The sequence below is a fragment of the Garra rufa genome, chromosome 11, assembly GCF_049309525.1.
Source record: "Garra rufa chromosome 11, GarRuf1.0, whole genome shotgun sequence".
Classification (NCBI taxonomy): Eukaryota; Metazoa; Chordata; class Actinopteri; order Cypriniformes; family Cyprinidae; genus Garra; species Garra rufa.
Genome location: NC_133371.1, coordinates 40552665 through 40570450, shown reverse-complemented (window position 1 = coordinate 40570450; position 17786 = coordinate 40552665). Strand labels below are relative to the sequence as shown.

The following is a 17786-nucleotide window of genomic DNA, read 5'->3' as shown; positions in this document are numbered from 1 at the left end:
CCCAAAAATGACAATTCTGTCATTAATTACTCAACCTCATGTTCCAAACCGGTAAGACCTTTGTTCATCCTTACATCACAAATTAAGATATTTTTGATGATCATTTTTGTTCTGAAGTTGATTTAGGTCTTACAGGTTTGGAACGACATGAGAGTGAGTAATTAAAGAAATCATTTTCATTTTTTGGTGAAATATCTCTTTAACCAACTTCCAGTCCAGATACCTCAACTCTTTTATCCATCTGCAGAGGGTATAGGCAGCAAAAGCAAATCAATAAAAACGTGTTTACTAAACTATTATATAATATATAAATTCTCATATGATCACCAAGGCTGCATTTATTTAATCAAAAACACAGCAAATACAGTAATTTTGTGAAATATTATTACAATGTTAAATAACTGATTTCTATTGAATTTATTTCTGTGATGCAAAGCTGATTTTTTGCATGTCAGCTCATGTTTTGGAATGGCACAGAGGTGGCAAACAGCACTGATGATTACTGTGTAAATCAAGAAAGAAAGTAAATCTTTGAATCAAAATACTTTATTGTTGTCACTTTATTATAGTCACTTTAGTCATACAGCATCTAAAAAATCAAGCTTAACTGAAATCAAAGCAGAAAAAAAATCAGGAACAATATTTACATTGATAATATCCATTATTGCATTATTCTTTCACATTTACTGAGTCTTTCTTTCTTTCTAAAATATACTTTCTCTGAAAACCTTACTTCAAACAATATAGTTGTCAGGTAAATTATTTTTAAGAATTCTTTACTCCAAAAGACAATTCTAGCTGTTATATTTATTTATTTGTAGTGTAGATGTATTGAATATTGCAGTTATGCAGTTAACATTTCAGTGCAGTACTGTGCTTGCTACTGTCTCTTTAACTTTTTAATCTCTCTAACCTTTAACTGCTTTACTTCACCAGTAGTATTGGCTCTAAATGTGCACTTCCACAGCTGTCTTTACCGGTATGATCCTCATCGGATATTTCATACAGTGGCTATAAAAATAAGGGAACGCTCTCTCAGTGAATGTGTGTTTAAACACATGCAGACTGATATTACGACCCACATCGGTAAATGTGATTTTGCCCTTGTCCCAGTCCAGCTGTACCCTGATCTTCTGAATTCTCTGGCTGACACGTAGAAGAGTGAGGATCTCTGGAGAATAACCTTTCCCGTATTTACCATTGGAGAAGCCCACATACCACAAGCCTGTTTTAGAGGGGGTCTGTCTGTGTTTGTAGGCAGACTCTGTGATCACTCCCACTGCCCAGGCTGTGCTGTCACCCACCTCCACGTCCCAGCAGTGAGTCCCCGAGTTAAAGCCCTCAGAACCTAAAATGCTGGTGTAGCCGTCAAATCTCTCTGGGTTTGCTGGAAGCTGTGGGAAGTGCTCGTCAGTGTAAGTTATACTGGTTAGATCATCCGACACGAGAAGATAAGGATGGGCAGTGTTGGGGTCAAAGGTTACTGGAGCTGGAGGGAAAGAGATAGAGATGTAAATTCACTTTTAGACATTCACACACAATGCATTTTGCTCTGAGAAATGCGAGACGCTGGCAGTGGGATGGGGGGAAAACACAAAGTCTCGACATTTCAAAATTTTAACTTCTTTGAATGCATTTTTGAAAGCCCCAAACTCAGAATAAACTCCTTATTCTGACAAAAAGGTTAAAAGAGTCAAACTTACAATTGAGTGTTTTCAGGACATGTCATTAATCGGCCATATTGGCGACACTGAACCAAACAGAACTTGCATAATTTGCTGACTACTGCTGCTAAAAATGGTCAATTGTTGTCAATGGTATTGGGCTGTACTAATTGGTTGGACCAGGAAAAGCATTTGCCCCCGGTTTCACAGACAAGGCTTAAGCCTAGTCCTAGACTAAAATGTAAGTCTGAGCTGTTTCAACTGAAAGAAACTTCCACTGACTGATCTTAAAATATATCAGTGCCTTTGTTTTGTCTCAAGATGCACACCAGTAATGTTTTTTCTAAGACTTGTTTATTAAAATTACTTAAATATCCTAATTGAACTATAGCCTAATCCTGGTTTAGGCTAAGCCCTGTCTTTGAAACCGGGCCTTGGAGTACTATAGACTGCCAAAAGGTATAACAAATCAAGGAGAAGAGTGCAAAAACTCTTTGAGGAACAATATCGTTTGTGGTTGGCTAAACTGAACCAGGATTTCCAGAGCAAGAATCTTGACAACATTCGTGTTTGTTCTTATCATTTCCGGTCAGGTAGGTTAAATATTAGGCTAATATCTTCATAAAGACTGCTTGTACATATATTTACCACCTATTAACTTTAGTTTTTCAAAATATTGTGCCCTTTCCTCAAAAAAAAAATTTAGTTTATATTTTGCAATTCTGACTTTTTTCTTCTCAGACTTGCATTATTATGTGTGACCCTGGACCACAAAAGCAGTCATAAGTAGCACGGGTATATTTGTAGTAATAGTCAACAATATGTAAAAATTGATTTAGAGAGCTCTCTAATTGAAATTCTTACTAGTAAAAATTCTGTTGTAGAGCTCTGTAATTAAATGAATGAAAGTCAATGGAGACATATGACTAGTAAAAATTAATTTGTAGAGCTCTCTAATTGTAATTGTTACTAGTAAGAATTGAATTAGAAAGCTCTTTAATTGGCATTGTTACTAGTAAAAATTGTATTATAGAGCTCTCTAATTGAATTGTTACAAGTAAAAATGCAATTATTTTAAGCTAAAACGGCTTGCCATACGCGTTGTCAGTGTTCTCCGCAATGTATTTTTCACTGAGAACATGATGTATGGTCCTTGTCGGATGTAGCAACAGTAACTAAGGGGGCGGGGCAAGTTTATGTCTTACAATTCTAACTTTTCTCAGAACTCAGAGTTTGTATCTCACATGCTGTTTCCCTGTCTGAAATTTTTCAAAGCAAAAACAGCAAAAACGCGTTCTGCACGTTCCGAGTGAATGGCTAATAGCACAGATGAGAAGATTTATTTTATCTGCTTAGTACTCACTGTATCGGACGCTGGCTTGTAGTTTCCTCGATACTTCAAAGGTTACGTTACCCACATGTTTTGCTACATTAATGAGCATTCCTGAAGGTTTGGTTTGATCCCGCACTGTACACTTTGTCCTGAAACAACATTTAGTTGTGATTAGTCAGTACTGATGTAGGTTTGGGTTCAGAACTAGACGTTTAGGACAAGCAAGCAAGCAAGCAAACAAACAAACAAACATCTTCTTACCTTTCAATTGCAGCCTTGTAGTTCTAGAAATAATGTAGATAAAAAATAATATATGATCAGAAAATCTTGAAGGGTGCATTCATTTGACCAAAAATACAATAAAACAGTAATTTTATGAAATATTATTCCAATTTAAAAGATCTATTTTCTGTTCGAATACATTTTAAAATTTTACTTATTTCTGTGATGCAAAGCTGATTTTTTTTTAGCATCATTACTTCACTTTTTAGTGTCGCATGATTCTTCAGAAATCATTCGAATTGCTTTATCCTTTAAAATAAAACATCATAAATCATCATTAAAACATTCAGAGGTCCAGAAGCCAAGGCAAGTGCTCCTTACCACAAGAAATGTGAAGTCATTCCTTCTCAGCTGTTCTTCGATGGACTCAATAATGCGTGAGAGCGATAACATCCCTGATCTAATCTCCTCGATTTTCTTTTTAATGATCTCGCTCCTCTGCTCTTCTTCTTTCCTCAGTGCCGTAATCCTGGCTGCCTCTTCATCTTCCAGAAACTGGTGAAGCTTTTCGAACACGTCCCTGATTTTAGTCTCGGTGTCTCGGCTCTGCTTCTAAACACAATACATCAGCAAATTTAGACTAAAATATCCATATGGTAGTTAAACTGTGTTCATGTTGAAATATCCTACTTACCTTAATGTACTCCGCTGTTTCATCCCAAGACAGTTTGATTCGTTCAAAGACTCTGAGTTTCTCCAGAAAGGCCTTTAGTTTCAGCTGGAGCTCTTGCTAACAAATGTTAGAAGTGAGACAAGCAAATTTAGGATTTTTTAAACATACTATTATCATATATAAATACTATTATTGCATATATATTTAGTATTTTAAATGATATTTTTATATTTTCAGTTTTAATAATTTTGCTTGTGCTTTTTATAATTTTATATTTGTATTTATTACTGTATTATTACTATTTCAAATTAATTTTTATTTTTATATTTTAAGTTTGAACAATTTTGTCTTCTGCTTTTTTAATATTTTACTTTTTTGCGATATTATTACTATTTTGAATTAGCTTTTATTTTTAGATTTTCAGTTTTAGTAATTTTTTCTTGTGTATTTTGTAATTTTTTTCTTTTTATCCATTAATATATTATTACTGTTTTGAATAGCTGTTATTGTTATCTTTTCAATTTTATATTTTCAGTTTTGTTAATCTTGTCTTGTGCTTTTGGTAATTTTTATTTTTATTTATTTCTGTATTATTACTATTTTGAATTAACTTTTTTTTTCAGTTTTAGTAATTTTGTCTTGTGCTTTTTGTAATTTTTAAATTTATGTATTACTGTATTATTACTTTTTTCAATTAGCTTATATATTTTCATTTTTATATTTTCACTTTTAGCAATTTTGTCTTGTGCTTTTTTATTTTAATTTATTACTATATTATTCCTATTTTTAATTAGCTTTTATTTTCATATTTTCAGTTTTAGTAATTTTCTCATGTACTTTTATTAATTTTTATTTTTATTTATTACTGTATTATTACTTGAATTATTTTGAAATTTAATTTTATATTTTCAGTTTCAGTAATTTTGTTTTATGCTTTTTGTAATTTTTATGTTTTTTTATTACTATATAATCACTATTTTGAATTAGCTTTTATTTTTATATTTTCAATTTACAATTTGTAGTTCTAGTAATTTTGTCTTGTGCTTTTTGTAGTTTGTATTTTTATTTATTACTGTATTATTACTATTTTTAAATTTATTTTAATTTTATATTTTCAGTTTCAGTAATTTTCTCTTGTGTTTTTTGTCATTTTTGTTTATCACTATATTATTACAATTTTCGCAGTAGCTTTTTTATATTTTCAGTTTTAGTATATCTTGTGCTTTTTGTAATTTGTATTTGACTATATTATTAATATTTTGAATTACCTTTTATTTTTATGTTTAGTTTTAGTAATTTTGTCTTTTTTGTAATTTTAATATTTATTTATTATATTGTTACAATTTTGAATTAGCTTTTATTTTTGTATTTTTATTTTTATATTTTCAGTTTTACTAATTTTGTCTTGTGCTTTTATTAATTTTTATTTATCCCTATATTATTACTATTTTGAATTAGCTTTTGTTTTTATATTTTAGTTTTAATAATTTTGTCTTGAGCTTTTTGTAATTTTAGTATTTATTTATTACTATATTGTTACTATTTTGAATTAGTTTTTATTTGTATATTTTTAATTTTATATTTTCAGTTTTAGTAATTTTGTCTTGTGCTTTTTGTAATTTTTTATTCATCTCTATATTAGTACTATTTTAAATTAGCTTGTATTTTTATATTCAGTTTGTGCTCTTTTCAGCCTATGATGCTCAGATGTTTTAGCATGCTGATTTTCCCAGCATTGTTAACTGAGGTTAAACAGGTTGTTTTTGCAAACGTGCATATCCATAATAGATCAGCAGTGTCCAGCTTATATTTGACTTTATCAGCAAGTTCCCACGAAACTTTTGTTTTTGTAAGTCTGAGAATGTATGTCATATAAGGGCCATTAGTATGCTAAGACCTGTTTGACAAGAAAGCTTCAAATCTCACCCCATTCCAGTCCATTAAATCTGACACCAACAATCAGAAATCTAGAGTCCACAAACTGGTCATTTCAACCAAGACTATTGTTAAAACCTCTGTTTCAATACAATCTGATGCTCTGAGCTCTTACCCTGAGGTCCTGCGACGCCTCTGCTGTTGAACGGATGCGGTGGTTCTTATGCGGTTTGCCAGTTCTGCATTTCCCACAAACTACTTCTTGATCTTCAGCGCAGAAGAAATCAAGAGGTTCTCCATGAAGACTGCAGAACTCCACCATCTCCATGGGAGGATCCTGAGTTGTTTCTTCTCTCATCAGATCACACATGTTTCTCAGCACGATGTTTATGGGTGGGTTCGGGTTGGAGGACACGTTTCTGCAGATGGGACACTCTAGAATTCCTCGTCGGTTCCAGAAGGTCTTTATGCAGTTGTTACAGATGCTGTGAGAGCAGGGTAGGAGAATGGGATCCCTGAAGATGTCGCAGCAGATGGGGCAGTAGAAATCTTCCTCTGTGATGGACTGTCTACAGGCCATTTTGGCACCTATGCAGTTAAATGTTTTAACTAGTTATGTCTCTCTGACTGTCTCTGTGTGTCTGGTCCAGCTGTCAAAGAGCACAAGAGTGTCTCTCAGTTCAGCTGTGTTTACATCCCAGATACCTGCAAATCAGGGTGGAGCTTACAAGAGCAAAGACAGCCTATCAGCACAACCATCTATTGTTTATAGTGTTCAGCATTTTCTACAATAACACCCTATTAATTTAAAAGATTAATCAGATTAAATTCACCAAGTAACTAAACTCACTGAACTGAATTCACCAAGTAAAAAAAAAGAAACATTAAAAGTGATATATTAGTCTCATTTATATAATAGATGATTTATATAATATATATTTTAGTTTTTAGTTTAGTTCTTTTTTCTTTAAATCTATTTTTTGGCTTTATTTCAGCTTTTTAAAATAGGTTTAAATTTAGTGTAGCGGGATTAGTTAGATAGCCTGGGTCTATATACAGTGTCTCTGTTATGTTTTTATCCTCATATTATATTATAGTATTTATTAATGTTTTGAATTATATTTATTTTAGTTCATATTTTGTAATTTTTAATATATATATATATATATATATATATATATATATATATATATATATATATATATATATAGTACTTAAACTTATCTTAGTTAAATTTGTTTTTAATTTTTAATTATGTTGTTATATTTTCAGTTTTAATTTGAGTTCTTCATTTGTAATTTTAATTACCTTTTATATTTATATAAACACTATTAATACTATATATATATATATATATATATATATATATATATACACACACATTCATTTTTATATTCCTGTTTAATTTTTATTTACTTTAAGTTTTAGTTATTTTAGTACTCCAACTTATTTCACTTTTTTAAACTAGTATTTCTTTATTATGCTTCAGCTTTTAAAAATATATTTAAATTTTAGTTCAGTAAATGTAGTTTAGTCTTAACTAAATAATTGTGGTTAAGGATTTTTTGTATTTTTTTTTTTTTTACCTGTGACGCATATTTATCCTTGTATAGCATTTGTACGAACTATCTGTTCTTTACTAGTTCTGTTCTTTAGTCTGTTTATTTTCATCTATGTACTGTTCTCAATGACCTCTGTGGAAAAAGAAAAACTTCATAAACTCCTATCATATTGTCTAACAAGCAGATCTATATATGTCAGTTTTCCTGTTCTGTTCCTTTTTGTTCTGTTCTTTTCTGTTGTGTCCTGTCTATTCCCATGCCAAGAATGTGACCAAGACAGCATTCTGTAACGTGCAGCTTTCTCACACTCAGAAAAGTAAGATTATTGCGTTTGATATAACTGACAGATAATTTGTCAAAGACAAAGAAGACATTCTAGGTATTATTTTTGGATTTTTTTTTTCCTGGAAAGCATAAATATAGGTCAAAGTTTACCCCTACAGAAATGAATGATAATTGATTAATTCTGAAATAAAAAATAATGCTATCACGTCAAAATAATCACATTAGATAAAGAAGTTACTGCTTCATTTAACGTATTACTTTACATCCCATTTTATATTGTATTTTTAATACCCTATTATTATGAGTAATACCAGTATTTTCTTTCAGCCACTTGAGTTGTACTAGATGTAGAGCAAATATGTGACCCTGGACCACAAAATCAGTCTTAAGTAGCGCGGGTATATCTGTAGCAATAGCCAAAAATACATCGTATGGGTCAAAATGATCGATTTTTCTTTTATGCCAAAAACCATTAGCATATTAAGTAAAGATCATGTTCCATAAAGATATTTTGTAAATTTTCTACCATAAATATATAAAAACTTGATTTTTGATTAGTAATATGCATCGCTAAGAACTTCATTCGGACAACTTTTAAGGCGATTTTCTCAATATTTAGATTTTTTTGCACCCCCGGATTCCAGGTTTTCAAATGTTTGTATCTCAGACAAACATTGCCCTATTTTAACAAAAAATATATCAATGGAAAGCGTATTTACTCAGCTTTCTCAATCTCAATTTTAACAGACTTACCCTTATGACTGGTTTTGTGGTCCAGGGTCACATATTACAATAAAGTAACTCGAAATGAAACAGGCACTTTCAAAGACAGCCCTACGCTTACGTGAGGCCCTATAGTTGCTTAGAGACGCGTTGTTGTCGTACATGTTCACAGTGAATTTTCTGGAACCAAACCGAGAATTTTCAGCACAAAATAGCAATGTTTTTTCTCGCCTGTGAATGCGAACAAACGTTCAACGAGCCCTAAACGTATCTGCTTGGGATTATTAGACAATATCCAGGCGTAAAAGTTAGTTAGTTTGTCTTACAACACGCTAATCTGACAATTAGCCAGCTAGCCGAAACGAGATTCGGACGCGCTCGGCGTGTCTTTGAGAATATAAACTGTACTATTTGTTTTACGGCTTGTTGCTTGTAAATATAAACTAAATGCAATCTAGATGGAGTAAAGCAGCCACAGCGGTGTATTTCGGCGGTGTTCATCTAATCCCGCTGCGTTAAGAGGCTCAGTGTTTAAACTCCTGCTGGACTCGCAATGGACGCAGGAGACATTTCTGATCTGGACCTGGACAAATATGACGCTGATGAGCAGGTCAAGATCATCTGCCTTGGAGACAGCGCTGTGGGCAAATCCAAGTATGTTTAATGTCTTACTGCTCTTTCATTGAATGCGTTTGCTTGTTTTCTAAAGGCTTTGATTGTTTCTTTTCAGGCTTATGGAGAGATTCCTCATGGATGGATAGTATCCTTTGACGTTGTTTGATGACATTTTTGTCCATTTCAGTTTTGTTTTTTGTTATAAGTGTGCCTGTGTTAATGCCAACTGCGTGCATTTTGGCTCAGGTGTTTATTTTTATTGAAATTGTAATATTTCACCCTCATGTCCCTCCTTACAAAAAATACTCACACTCAGGACCTTAAAGGAGTAGTTCACTTTCAGAACAAAAATTTACAGATAATGTACTTACCCCCTTGTCATCCAAGATGTTCATGTCTTTCTTTCTTCAGTCGTAAAGAAATGGTGTTTTTTAAAGGTGCCATATTTTAAAGAGAATATTTTAAATAGTTCTCTGATATCTACATAGAAGGTATATGGCATAGGAAAGGGCAAAAAATCTCCAGAAATGGTTTTACAGGTCCATTTACAACCCTAGGATTTGTCCCTAGAATGAAATGCTCTGTTATTGCCTTATTTGGAAGCTTCATGAATATTAATGAGCTCTGCTCTGATTGGCTGTTTCACAGAGCTGCTCATCTCTATAGCTGGCACATGGATAAAAATATATATTTAATTAGGAGCTCTAGCTGCTTTTAATATGCAGTTTGTTGAATCTGCCGTTTTGAATTGCCGACATTTTACTCTAATTACGTTACTGTGATCGTATGTGCTCTGTGTAAAGTTACAATGCAGAGGGAGTGCTTACTTACCACACAAGTTCAGCTGCTTGTCAGTGATACTCGGGATCTGTAAATCATTCACCATCATCAGCGCAGTCATCTCTCTGTTTATGTGGTAAGTGAAATCTTTTGTACTGCAATGTAACAGGCTACCACTAGCATTAAGCTAACCGTGTCCCTTCAGTGGCTCACCTTATTTTACTGATGCGCTGACGTTACCGACGATTGGGCGATGCAAATGTTGGGGGCGTAACTATTAACGATCCCGGGGCTATTGCGTAATAGTCGGTGTTATGTTGGAATTGACCTATTTTTCGGTGGTCTTTTGCAAACACTAGATTTATATAAGAAGGAGGAAACGATGGTGTTTGAGACTCATGGTATGTCATGTCCATGTACTGAACTGTTATTATTTAACTATGCCAAGGTAAACACAGTTTTCCATTCTATGGCACCTTTAAGGAAAACATTTCAGGATTTTTATCCATATAATGGACTTCTATGGTGCCCAGAGTTTGAACTTGCAGTTTAAATGCAGCTTCAAAGGGCTCTAAATGATCCCAGCCAAGGAAGAATGGTCTTATCTAGCAAAACGATCAGTTATTTTTTTTTAAAGAAATACAATTTATATATTTTTTAACCTCAAATGTTCGTCTGGTCTAGCTCTGTGTGTACTCTGTGTAGTAGAGATTAAAAAGTACATCAATTGTAAATGTTTTTAGAAAATAACCAATCGTTTCACTAGATCAGACCCTTCTTCCTTGGCTGGGATCATTTAGAGCCCTTTGAAAGTGCATTTAAACTGCATTTCGGAAGTTCAAACTCGGAGGCACTATAGAAGTCCATTACATGGAGAGAAATCTTGAAATGTTTTCCTCAAAAAACATAATTTCTTTACGACTGAAGAAAGAAAGACGTGAACATCTTGGATGACAATGGGGTGAGTACATTATCTGTACATTTTTGTTTTGAAAGTGAACTACTCCTTTAAGGACAAAAATTTCCAAATTGAAACCCATTTAATCTGCAATTTCTTTTTAAACCCAGGGCCATTTGACTATAAAATGATGTAATGTTTGCTAATAGGCATTCATTCAATCAGCAAGGCTTCAAATTTTTACATTTTTACAATTTTTTATTAAATTGTGCCTTTTTTAACATTTGGCATATACATTAAATAAATTACATAAAAATGCCTCAAAATTAATGTAGTTGTTCTTTACTGACACACCCAAGAATCTAATAAGAAAAGAAAAAATATTCTGCTCAGCATTTAGTATATGGAAATTACTACTATTTTAAATTTTTTCATTAAAAAAAAAAACACCTGTGGCATTATGCAAACAAACCAGCATTTAAAGGGTTACAATTCTGAAAATGAATGAATGTTTGGTATTTATTGATAGAACAGATGTTGGTTAAAAATTTATATCAGTGAAAATGGAAAAAAATATGAATAAATCATATTTTTATGACAGTTTTTGGACATGGACATTTTGGTCCATTTTGCATTTATGTGTAACCTTTTTTTTTAACGCACAAGATCTATATGATATCTTTGTCAGTGATTCATTCTGAAGTTGTCAGGTTCTTAATGAAATGCGTCAGTCGTCCTCAGCAGCTGTCTACATATGCTCTGACTCTCTACAAATACACCACCACCATTAATGGACAAACAGTCCTGGTTGGTAAGTTTGGCATGAAAACTGTTTTGCATGTTTGATTTAAAAAAAAAAATGAAAAAGATTAAAGAATGCCAGGTGTTTTAGTTAAGTTTTCATGTTAGTGGAGCTGTCATGCCTTCAATGTCATTAAAGTTTGTGTATCTAACCTGAGCTCTGAAGCACTTGTTGATCTGCATTGTAGACTTCTGGGATACTGCAGGGCAGGAGCGTTTTCGAAGCATGCACCCATCTTACTACCATAAAGCTCACGCCTGTATCATGGTAAGAGACAGTTGTAAACCACTCACTCTTAAGTATTATTTATTTACTGAAATCAGTATCAATATTAATTAATATTTTGAATTAGCTTTTATTTTTATATATTTTATATACACTACCAGGCAAAGGTTTTGGGACAGTAAGAATTTGAATGTTTTCTAAAGCAGTCTCTTTTACTCACCAAGCCTGCATTTATTTGTTCAGTACAGCAAAAACTGTAAAATAAAAAAATATTTTTACTATTTTAAATAACTGTTTTCTATTTGAATATATTTTAAAATGTAATTTATTTTTGTGATTTCAAAGCTGAATTTTTAGCGTCATTACTTGAGTACGATCCTTCAGAAATCATTCTAATATTATGATTATTATTATTATTATGTTAAAAACAGCTGAGTAGATTTTTTTCAGGTTTCTTTGATGAATAGAAAGTTTAGAACAACATTTATCTGAAATAGAAATCTTTTGTAACATAAATATCACTTTTGATCAATTTAAAGCATTAAAAGCATTCATTTCTATAATTTCTTTCCCAAAAAACAAACAAAAAAATTATACTGACTCCAAACTTTTGAATGCCATAATGCATAATGTTACAAAAGCTTTTTATTTTAGATAAATGCTGATCTTTAAGTCTTTCTATTCATCAAAGAATCCTAAACAAATGTACTCAACCGTTTTAAATACTGATGATGATAATAATAATAATAAATGTTTCTTGATCAGCATATTAGAATGATTTTTGAAGGAATTTAGTGATTGGAGTAATGATGCAGAACATTTTGCTTTGATAATCACAAGAATAAACTGCATTTTAAAATATATTAAAATAGAAACCACTTATTGTAAATAGTAAAATTATTTCAGATTTTTACTGTTTTTGCTGTGCTTCGGATCAAATAAATGCAGGCTTGGTGAACAGAAGAAACTTACTGTTCAAAAACTTTTGACTGGTAGTGTATTTTGTATTTATTCAATTAAAATTTTATGTGCTTTTTTGAAATTTTCTATTTAGCTTTAATTTTATTTTAGTTTTAGTAATTTAAGTACTATAATTTAACTTAGAAATGTTGCCTTAGCAACGAACTGAAATAAAAAAAGTTATTTTATTTGATTGCAGCTTTATTTTAATTGAAAAGAAATTTTGTTTATAATATCTACTCTGAAACTACTTGCATGAAGAAATAAATCTAAATGTGTATGCTGCCGTAGTTGCAGATTAATAACCATTTAACAACATGCACACTGCTTCTATAATAAAAGATAAAAATAAATTGAAAAAGGAAAAATTTAATTGTTAGAAAAAATAGTTTTTTGAATACAGAAAGTAATTTCATTTTAAAGGTTTTGGGTGAATGCTTTTTATAAACCGTAGATTCCAAAAAGCTTTCAGACTTAATTAAATTGCTTTTGTCAGGTGTTTGATGTCCAGAGGAAAATCACATATAAGAACCTTCCAAATTGGTACAAAGAACTGCGGGAGTACCGGCCTGAGATTCCCTGTCTGGTGGTCGCCAACAAGATAGATGGTAAATGTGGCTTGTGAGATTACAGAAAAGAGCATTATTAGCCAGTGTTATGCTTTGTGTGTCTCTTATCTTTGTTCTTTATGTGTTCTGCTCTGCAAAAGCTGACATGAAGGTCACACAGAAAAGTTTCAACTTCGCTAAGAAACAAGGTCTGCCCTTCTACTTTGTATCTGCTGCTGATGGGACCAATGTGGTCAAGGTGAGGATGGAAAGCAGCTGCTATAGCTGTTGATTTTTAAAAACAGATTATCGAAGGATGACGTAAGGGAACACCAAGTATTAAGACTTGTATGGCTCAGTATAATATAAATGATGCCCCTGGATATTGAGTGAAATCCACACTGAGAACCTCCTTCAGTGGCTGCAGCTTCATGACAAGCATAGGTAGGTTTACATTCTGGCAGGATGGCATATAGCATTTCTTGTCTCTGCAATTTGTAAGCTCTGTCAGTAGCTGTGGTCTACTAAAAGCCTCAAAGGCATCAGGGCTAAAGTGGAAAGAACAAAGACATGGGTCTTTAGGAAGTTTTATTCGTCCACAGGCATCTTCCCATTCTTTTCTCTACTTCTTATTGTTAGGAAAGCAGTGAAGACTGACTTCGCTTCTCTTGTTGCCCTTCGACCTGAAAATTACAACCAAAAACCATGCAATGTGGCATCGTATCACTGTTTTATTTTTCGAGTTGTTGCGGTAAAAATAGCAACAGGTAGCGGCAGTAGCTCACCGAGTGCAACCATTTCATGTCATTGAAATATTGGCACCCCCCCATAGTCCGAAATACGTATAAAACAATGGTGATTTTTTTTTAAACAACGTAAATCTTTCATGGGTTTTCTACTACATATTTCAGTAAGGGACATAGAAGTCATTCAAGTCTTCATATATGGGGTTCCCTTTAAGTACAGGCTCTGTTGTTTGCTGTGATGAATTTGGTTTCATCTTGTGAATGTTTTCATTTGACATTTCATAAATCCGCCAGGTGGTTTTTTATGAAAGTAAACCGCAAGCTGATAGGACTGGAGGTTAGGAACAAACACAAAAAAAATCATTGTGGAAAAAATTATTACTCATCTTTTATTTACATTTAAACCAAAAGTGGCATGTCCAAAATTATTCATACACTTACATCTTTAGCGATGAGCTCCAACTCTTTCAGGTTGGAGGGTCTCCTTGCGTCACCCTGATCTTTAGCTCCCTCCACAGATTCTCAAATGGATTTAAGTCAGGACTCTGGCTGGGCCACTGCAAAACGTTAATATTTTCGTCTGCTAATCATTTCTTCACCACTTTTGCTGTGTGTTTTGGGTCGTTGTCGTGCTGAAATGTCCACTGGTGCCCAAGGCCAAGTTTCTCTGCAGACTGCCTGATGTTGTTGAGAATTTTGATGTATTGCTCCATTTTCGTGGTGCCGTTATACAATAAATTAGTTTCCCTGGTCCACCGGCTAAAAAAACACCCCCAAAACATTAGGTTCATGTTTAACACTGGGGATGGTGTTCTTAGAGTTGAAGGCTTCTCCTTTTTTACGCCAAATGAAGGCTACAACATTGTGGCCAAACAATTCAATTTTTGTTTCATCTGACCATAAAACAGAACACCAGAAGTCGTCTTCTTTGTCCAGATGAGCATTTGCAAAGGCCAAGCGGGCTTTTGTGTGCCTTATCTGGAGAAGTGGTGTCCTCCTGTGTCTGCGTCCGTGGAACCCAGTGGTGTGCAGTGTCTGTTGGACTGTCTGCCTTGAGATGTTGCCACCAGCAGAGCCCAGATTCATCAGGATGGCCTTGGTGGTGATCTTTGGATTCTTTTTTACCTCTCTCACTATCCTCCTGGCCAGCACAGGTGTCACTTTTGGCTTCCAAACACGTCCTCTGAGATTTTTCACAGTGCAAAACATCTTGTATTTTTTATTAATACTTTGCACTGTAGCCACTGGAACTTCAAAACATTTAGATATGGTCTTATAGCCCTTTCCTGACTTGTGAGCAGCCACAATGTGCAGCCGCAGGTCCTCAGTGAGCTCCTTTGTCTTAGCCATGACTGTCCACAAACCAACAGCAGAGAGCTTCTGTTTTTCACCTGTTGAGTTGATTCAAACAGCTGTTCCCAATGAATCAGGGTAATTAGGATGCTTTAGAACAGCTTGGACTATTTGGAATGCTATAGAACTTTGGATTTTCCCATAGACTGTGACAGTTTGCAAAGGGTATGAATAATTTTAGACATGCCACTTTTTGTTCAAATGTAAATAAAAGCTGATAAATATTTTTTTTCCACAATGATGCCTCTTGTTTATCATCTTATTATTTTTTGGGAGAAGCCTGTGTCATTTCCGGTTTAAAAAAAAAACCTTGCTGGTTGAATAAAAGTAACTTTAAGTCAGAATTTGCCAGGGGTATGAATAATTTCGGGCTTGACTGTATATATATATATATATATATATATATATATATTTGGTCATTTTTTTTATTTCCAGCAAAGGATAAAATATTTAGTGTGTTTTAAGGTTCAAAGAACTGTGTGAAGTTCTAATGTTCTGTAAATGTTTCACAGGTGTTTAAAGATGCCATTCAGCTGGCTCTGTCCTACAAGAAGAACTCGAACGACTTTATGGATGAAGTCATGAGGGAGCTAGAGGTCTGTGTGTGTTTGAAGGTTGAGGCTTACTCTTCATGATGCAGTTTACTGATTGATTTTATTTATGTTATTTTGCAGAACTTCGATTTAGAGAGTAAAGAAGAATCATCTGATAAAGACGAGGAGACACAAGAGGGAAAACCAGACTCAGCGTGACCTTGTCACATTTACCATCTCCATCCTGTTCTCTCATTCTCTTTCTCCGCTGCTCCTACCCTTCTATGATGAGTTCCTCAGATCATGGCTGTCCTCCCACCATCCTGAGCAGCAGAACTCTACCTCACACCACTCAAAGTGTGTGTCTGTTTGTGAAAATAAATTATGATTCTGTGAATGTACAGCTGGAATCAATGCACTCTGAACTTAGTACTTTGATTTGATACAAATTGTGCAGCATGCAGATTTAGTATAAAAAAAACGTAGCACTCTGAAGAGACTCTGTCTGGAATGTGAAGCTTTGTGCCGAATGTAACATGACATTTTTAAACATAATTTTTGTGTAATATTTTCCAATTGCACATTTCAAGTAACAATTTGTGACACTCACCAGTATCAATAAACTTTGTACAAGGGTAGTTTTAAAATAATCATGTTCCCTTATACATTTATATTAACGTAAAATTTCATGTCCATCTTTTTTGCCAACTAAACAGATTTTTATATTTAAGCGATTTGTGGCAAGCATATCTGAGCGCAGGATAAGACTCTCCCCAGGAATAGATGAGAAGACAGCCATGATGTAAACTCAGTGTAGCAGGTGAATGTGTGTTTGTGTAGATGTGAACCCCAGAGCAAAGAAACAGCAGCGACTGCTTTGGATGATCACAGACAATTACAAACTGCCAGGTTACAGTTCAGGCTGTGAAACACTGTTGACTTCTGTCTTGAAATTATAAACTTGATAATGTGCAGCTTTCAATTTTTGACCCACTCAGTGAACATCTCAAAGAGGGTCAAATAGAAATGCAGGCCAATGGTGAAGCTTTCATGTGCCACATCCACATGCAGCTGTTTGATGATCTGTCCTGTGAAACCGTGGGAAGTTCAGGAGTGAATTTGTCATGTTGCACTAAATCAAACCACACCATTTCTCTCATTTTTTTTTTTTAAATTACTGATTGTAAATTATTTCAGTGATAAAATATTTGTTCATCATAGTACTCTTTTTCAATAATGAATATAATTTATCCTGATTTTTGAAATTTACAAAATTGTGTTTGGACAGGTGTTTGTCATGCATAATCATAAAAACGCAAAAATTGTTTTAAAATTTTATCATGTTAAAAATAGACACATTTAGGCAGTTTTCTTATGCAAAATACATATTTGGAGTAAAATACCACCTGGATATTTTTTTTTAAGAGTTTCCCTTTTAGAGACCATAATTAATTATCGTTGTAAAACGTATTTATTCATATTCATAGTGCACAAACTGTGAAGGTTTCTTTTTTAGATTATTGCTTTGGGTTGTGTTTTGTGATGTTTTGCACAAGTGCTTTATATATTGAACATGTTGGTGAATTCAAATAGAACCAGCTTTGTACTGCACATGAATGTGTGTATCTGAACTGGATACAACTTGTAGTAAATGTCATTAGAAAAATGTTCTTATTTCTGATCCTCTGGTGTTTTTATGTTATGTACATTCATTTGTTCTGTGAGCAGAATGTGGTTCTTATTAAAGACATAAACAAGCGAGATTTTACATGTGGCATTATTCATAAAATATCAATTGCTAAAATTGCTAAATCAAAAGTCAATCAGTCCAAACACTCTTCTTAAACTTACCGTAAAATAATTGCATTGTAAATTGACCCTGGTGTAAGAAAAACACGAAACCGAATTTGCATTCAATATAAAAATTGAGATTTATACATCATCTGAAAGTTTCCGTCGATGGACGGTTTGTTAGGATAGGACAATATT

At 33.4% G+C, this 17786-nt stretch overlaps 2 protein-coding genes across 2 annotated transcripts; one reads left to right on the top strand and one right to left on the bottom strand.

Annotated features, from left to right (window-relative positions):
- Positions 1 to 530: 530 nt before the first annotated feature.
- trim35-30 (tripartite motif containing 35-30) lies at positions 531 to 7070 on the bottom strand. The gene is made up of 6 exons (XM_073850781.1): positions 5943 to 7070; positions 3914 to 4009; positions 3601 to 3831; positions 3259 to 3281; positions 3028 to 3146; positions 531 to 1489 (listed from the first exon to the last, which is right to left on the bottom strand). The coding sequence occupies exons 1-6, from the start codon at positions 6345 to 6347 to the stop codon at positions 948 to 950; spliced, it is 1416 nt and encodes a 471-aa protein (XP_073706882.1). The 5' UTR covers positions 6348 to 7070; the 3' UTR covers positions 531 to 947.
- A 1421-nt stretch (positions 7071 to 8491) lies between these two features.
- On the top strand, positions 8492 to 17555 carry rabl2 (RAB, member of RAS oncogene family-like 2). Its single transcript, XM_073850780.1, has 8 exons — positions 8492 to 8991; positions 9068 to 9097; positions 11362 to 11441; positions 11620 to 11699; positions 13114 to 13225; positions 13327 to 13424; positions 15777 to 15860; positions 15939 to 17555. The coding sequence occupies exons 1-8, from the start codon at positions 8891 to 8893 to the stop codon at positions 16014 to 16016; spliced, it is 663 nt and encodes a 220-aa protein (XP_073706881.1). The 5' UTR covers positions 8492 to 8890; the 3' UTR covers positions 16017 to 17555.
- Positions 17556 to 17786: the final 231 nt, after the last annotated feature.

Bases quoted from the DNA above. Each gene is read 5' to 3' on its own strand.
- trim35-30 (XM_073850781.1), bottom strand. From the start codon at position 6,347: ATGGCCTGTAGACAGTCCATCACAGAGGAAGATTTCTACTGCCCCATC. The intron at 4,010-5,942 runs GTAAGAGCTCAG...AACATTTGTTAG, and splicing joins AGGCGTCGCAGGACCTCAGG to CAAGAGCTCCAGCTGAAACT. The intron at 3,832-3,913 runs GTAAGTAGGATA...TATTGTGTTTAG, and splicing joins AAACAGCGGAGTACATTAAG to AAGCAGAGCCGAGACACCGA.
- rabl2 (XM_073850780.1), top strand. From the start codon at position 8,891: ATGGACGCAGGAGACATTTCTGATCTGGACCTGGACAAATATGACGCT. The intron at 8,992-9,067 runs GTATGTTTAATG...GTTTCTTTTCAG, and splicing joins AGCGCTGTGGGCAAATCCAA to GCTTATGGAGAGATTCCTCA. The intron at 11,700-13,113 runs GTAAGAGACAGT...TGCTTTTGTCAG, and splicing joins AAGCTCACGCCTGTATCATG to GTGTTTGATGTCCAGAGGAA.